General features: G+C 50.9%; 1 protein-coding gene across 1 annotated transcript in view; it reads right to left on the bottom strand.

The window, feature by feature from the left end:
* Mlycd (malonyl-CoA decarboxylase) overlaps positions 1-4,951 on the bottom strand; it is a 15,008-nt gene extending 10,057 nt beyond the window's left edge. The window contains exon 1 of the mRNA XM_027410771.1: positions 4,427-4,951. Coding sequence (XP_027266572.1) covers positions 4,427-4,951 — 525 coding nt within the window. The remainder of the gene's footprint in view (positions 1-4,426) is intronic.
* Between the last annotated feature and the right edge of the window lie 276 nt (positions 4,952-5,227).

Genomic DNA, 5,227 nt, shown 5'->3' with positions numbered 1-5,227 from the left:
CCCAATAAACAAAAAAATAAATAAATAAAAGAATGTAATTGATAACCACATGGGCTGCTGTAAGTCTGTGGAGAGGAACCCAAAGCCTGCCAACTCCACCCAGTGGGTACTTCCTGGGCACCCTCCCATACACCCACAGACAAAGCTTGAGGCAGGGGCCACCATGCAAGGATGGACCAGAAGCTGGGCCATTGTCCTCTGGTGAGGACTCAGATGCTGTGAGGGAGCACTGTCTGGCTGACATTGACTATTACCTCTCACATGCTCCCTGGTCATCTAAGGGTTTATTAGAGACAAACTGAACACAGGAGGGCAAGGCCAACTGGCTCTGATCTGAACTGGTGCCTCTTTAAGCTCAAAGCCCTGGGTGCCCATCTCTAGAAAGGCCATCAAGTCAAACACAGCAAAGAGCCTTTGAACTCAGCAGCTTTTGTTGTTGTTGTTGTTGTTTTCAAACAACACTGTTTAACTTGTAACCAAGGGGAGTCTTTCCTGGCATGGTAACACTGCTTTTAGGATTTTGTGTTGGTCCCCACACTGAATAATCCATTCATATTCTCTTTTCTGTGGGTTAACATTCTGGTGTTTTGAAATGGGCTTATGTAGCCCAGCTTGGCTTCTTACTATGTAGCTGGGCTAGAGCTAACACCTCACCTTAATGGATAGCTCTAGAATTCCACGGGAGTTAAGGATTAGCTACATAATCTAGACCATGCCACATGTGGCAAGAAAGGTGACAAGAACACGTTTATCTCCTCAAGCAGAGCTTCTACTCTGTCCTGGGAAACACAGAATTGGCATTAGGGGTTGCCATTTGCCACTTATTCTAAAGTGACACCACCACCCAAGGTTCAACACACAGAGACCTGAACCCACATGATGGGAGACCTTGGAAGCAAGCTCAGAGTAACTTTTTGTCTGTAACTAAGTGTCTAGAAAATACAAAGGTCACATGGGTCAGGCAAGCTGCAAGCCTGTTAACAAGTAGTTCTAAGACTGCAGGACATTCAGCAGTGAGTACACTCCTGTCCTAGCTAGCTTCAGTTGTCAACTTGACACACTCTGGAAGAGGGAAACTCCCCTGAGGAGCTGTCTCCATCAGACTACCTGTGGGAGGCATTTTCTTGATTGATAATTGACACTATCAATGTCAACTGATTGGGAGCACCCAGCCTACTGTGAGCTGTGCTACCTCTGGGCAGGCTGAGCCTGGGCAGTACAACAAAAGTGGTTGAGCAAGCCAGTAAGCAGCATCCCTCCATGGTCTCTGCTTCAGTTATCAGCTCCAGGTTTCTGCCTTGGCATCCCTCCATGATTGACTGTAACCTGGAAGCCAAATAAACATTTTTCTCCTCACGTTGCTTTGGTCAGAATGTTATAAAAGAAAAGGAAAGCAAACTGGGACACTTACTAATAAAACTCTGCATTTAAGAAAGCCCTGGGAGTCAGGTGGTGGTGGCACACCTTTAATCCCAGTACTTGGGAGGCAGGCAGGCAGGCAGATGCCTAGTTGGTCTGCAGTCAGTTCTAAAGCCTTGTGAGCCAAACTGGTAGTTTTGCCCTTACCTGAGTGGCCTCGTGAGCACAGGTTACCTGCACACCAGACTCACAGACAACAGTGCAACTCTCTGGGTGTGGCGACAATGGAGGCGCTGTGCCTGTGCAGTGCAGAGGAGACTGGGTGGGAGGTGGGGGGGGGGTCTGTACCTTGCACTCAGGTTTGCTGTGATCCTAAAACTTCTTTAAACGTAGACTATTCTTAAAAAGAGACTGTGCAGGACTGAGGCGAGAACTCAGTCAATTAAGAGCTTTCCTGAATTTGATCCCTAGCACTAGTGTTTTAAAAGTGGTGTGTGTGTGTGTGTGTGTGTGTGTGTGTGTGTGTGTGTGTGCGCGCGCGCGCGCGTGTGCTTGGAGAGACGGCTCAAAGGTTAAGAGATCTAACTGACCTTGCAGAGGATCTGGGTTTGTTCCCAGCATCCACATGGCATCTTGCAACTGGCTGAACTTCAGTTCCAGGGGATCTGATGCCCTCTTCTGGCCTCTGCAGACACTGTATGTACATGGTACACATACATACATGCATGCAAAACATTGGTACACATTAAAAAAAAAAAGCAGTATAGTGGTGCACTTTGTTAGCAGGCACTGGGAAGGTAGGAAAGGAGCATTTCTGGGATTTACTAAACAGTCCATCTAATCTAACTGGTGAGTCCCAAGTCTCAGTGAGAGACCCTGTCTCAAAAACCAAGGGGGACAGCTTCTGAGAATGACACTCAAGGTGGACCTCTGGCTCATGCGTGTACATACCCACACTCCAGTTCTTTGGGTGACAGGTGACAATGCCAAATCCTGACTAACAAATGCTGGGGAGAGGAATAAAATCTCTATTCTCAAAATGACTTAACTGATAAAATGTTATAGAACCGTGTAAAGGAGAAAGTAATTCATCAGCTTAATTGTGTACAGTTAAACAGGGCAATTAGTCTATGATCTAGATGGAAAAACACTCAGGGGCCTCCAAAGTGTGCACCATATGGAAGGGCAAAGGTCAGGCTGTGGCTATTCCTTCTTTGCTGAAAAATACCTCTAAGCCTCATCCATGACTGCTGGCTGGCTACCAGAGTCTCCCTTACGTGGAAGACAGCCAAGGCTAAAAAACAAGAGGACTTGTATGTAAAATGTCTAAGCGTGGCTTGCTTCTCATTAACAGATGCAAGCTCCTCCCCAAAGTCAGTCTCAATGTTACAGTGTCAGTGGCCAGGATGAGCTAGGCTGGTAAAGGAACTCCAAGAATCAAGAGAATTTGGAATTGGATGGGGGCATTAGAAGCTATTTGAGGGCTGCTGTTCTTGCCTTATCTCTAGGTGGGAGTCTTTCAGGCCCTTCCTGACCGTCTTTCTAGTTCTGAACCCTGGGGTCAAGCATGGAGCAGTCTGACCTCAAAAACAAACAGCGGATTAATGTCTGCCTCTCTGGAGCCTATATCCAGGACTCAGCCATCATTTTACTATGCAGGAGACTTAAGGCAAGGTTCCAGTTTTCAAAGAACTGATCATATAGCTGTGGGGACATTTCAAATGCCACAGAGCATGGAATACAAAAGTTCACCCACTCAGATTGTGGCAGAGCCTGGAACAAGGTATCACAGAAACTAAGACAGATTCTGCAATACCCAATGAACATCTGAGGTTCTCAGTCTGGGACTCTATGGATGAAAGCTTACAGCCCTGGATAACACTTAGCCTCAGAAATGAACCAGCTATCTTGAAAAAACCTGGTCATATGCATCGTTATCACTCATATTAATACCCAAGATTAAGCAACCAAAATGAGAACAAATTCTAGGGTTAACCCTCACATAGCATAGTGCTGGGCAATGCAAAGGAACCTGGCTTGGGGACATGTATCAGAGACATATGTATTTGCTCTGAGGTTTGGGGCAACTCATCACCTCAGGGTATATGCCCTTCAGTGTAAAGGAGATACATGACTCCAAAACGAGGGACTGGAAGTAAAAACTGCCGTGCCTGTTCTAGAGTTCTCAAGCGAATCAAGACAGAAACACTCCGGTGTTTGGCTTTGAAACAGTAGATGAAGCTTTGAATGCCAGGAACTTCTGAAATGTTGGTGTCACTGTGCTCAAACTCAGGGTCATGCCAGTGCTACCCTCTATAGAATATTAATGGTAAAGGGCTGGAAGCAACCCTAGACAATCTTGTGGGTCACAACTATGTAAACATCCATTATTTGTGAGCTATGTGAGCTCTCTGGGTGAGCGGCTGACTAGTTCAAGTACTAAAATGTAAACTTAGAATCACTTCGTCTTGCTGGGCATTGGTGGCGCACGCCTTTAATCCCAGCACTCGGGAGGCAGAGGCAGGCGGATCACTGTGAGTTCGAGACCAGCCTGGTCTACAAGAGCTAGTTCCAGGACAGTCTCCAAAGCCACAGAGAAACCCTGTCTCGAAAAACCAAAAAAAAAAAAAAAATCACTGCGTCTAGGGCTGAGCTCGGGAGTCAAATCTCCTATCCGGGGTCGCACCACAGAAAGAATGCTGGAGGCTTCGGAGTCTTAGACGGTGATGACCTTCACTTCTGACCATTTTTGTGCATTTCATGTAACCTGTTAGGGCAATGGCACGGTCGCGGTAGGCGCTCAAACTCTGCCCAAGGCCGTGCTCCACCCTTGTACAGGTACAGCGCAGTTAAAACCAGAACTACTTTAGAGTAAGCGCAACGGGTACCGCACCTTATAGTCAGGTGCTACATACCACGCAGTGAGCACTGTGTATCCGGGGCTGGCCAGGTGGGGCTGGAGGGCTGCATGGGTATGGATAAGGACCTGGGAAGCGGGGAGGAAGGGGCAGCGCCCCGGGGTGGTGGCAGGGGCCCGGGAGTCGCGGGGGCCCGGGCGGGGCCTTACCCGGACGTGTGGCCCCTCCACCAGCTTCAGGGCCTGCGCCTCCAGCAGATCGGCGCGCAGTTGCACCAGGAAGCGCACGCCGCCGTCCAGCTTGCTGATGTGGTGGAAGAGGCCGCGGTAGCGCGGCACGAGCGCATAGCGTAGCCGGTCCTCTGCCTGCAGCAGTACGGCCACCTCGCGCGACTGCTGGCGCAGCTGCAGCACTCCGGCGCTCTGCTCCGCCACCTGGCCGTGGTCCACGCCGAAGCCCTGCGCTAAGCGGCCGAGCAGCTCGGCGCGCTGGGCAGTCTCGGCCAAACCGCCGTAGAAGCTCACGAAGTCGGCGCACTGCCCCTCGGCGGGCGCCGGCGTCTTCTCACGCAGCTCATAGGCCGGCGTGGGTGGCACGGCTCGCCGCAGCAGCTCGTCCATGGCGCCAGCCATGAGCCCGCTGCACAGCCTAGGCGCCCGAGGCCCCGGCGGCCGCGGCGGGTACCGGGGTGGGAACAGGCACCGAGCCTTGAGACCTGGCCCAAGGGCTCTCATGATAGCCCGCGACAGCTGCTAACAGGGACGACGCCGGACTCTTCCTCACTTCCTGTTCCGGATCCGGTGTCTCGCCGGTCCTATTGGCTGAGGCGGGACGACGGACGGAGGATCGGCCAATCAGGAGGCGGAGCTATGGGGCGGGACGAAGGAGATCCCTCAGGCTGGTTGCCAAGTGCAGCTAAAGGTCCCTGGGTTGGGAGTAGCCTCAGGGCACCTGACTCACCTCCCCCCTCTGGCCTGCATCCTGACACTTGTCCTGAGAGTCACCCTCTC

This window comes from Cricetulus griseus, chromosome 3 (genome assembly GCF_003668045.3).
Source record: "Cricetulus griseus strain 17A/GY chromosome 3, alternate assembly CriGri-PICRH-1.0, whole genome shotgun sequence".
Lineage (NCBI taxonomy): Eukaryota > Metazoa > Chordata > Mammalia > Rodentia > Cricetidae > Cricetulus > Cricetulus griseus.
The sequence above is the reverse complement of the archived record's forward strand: the minus strand, read 5'-3'. Positions and strand labels throughout refer to the sequence as shown.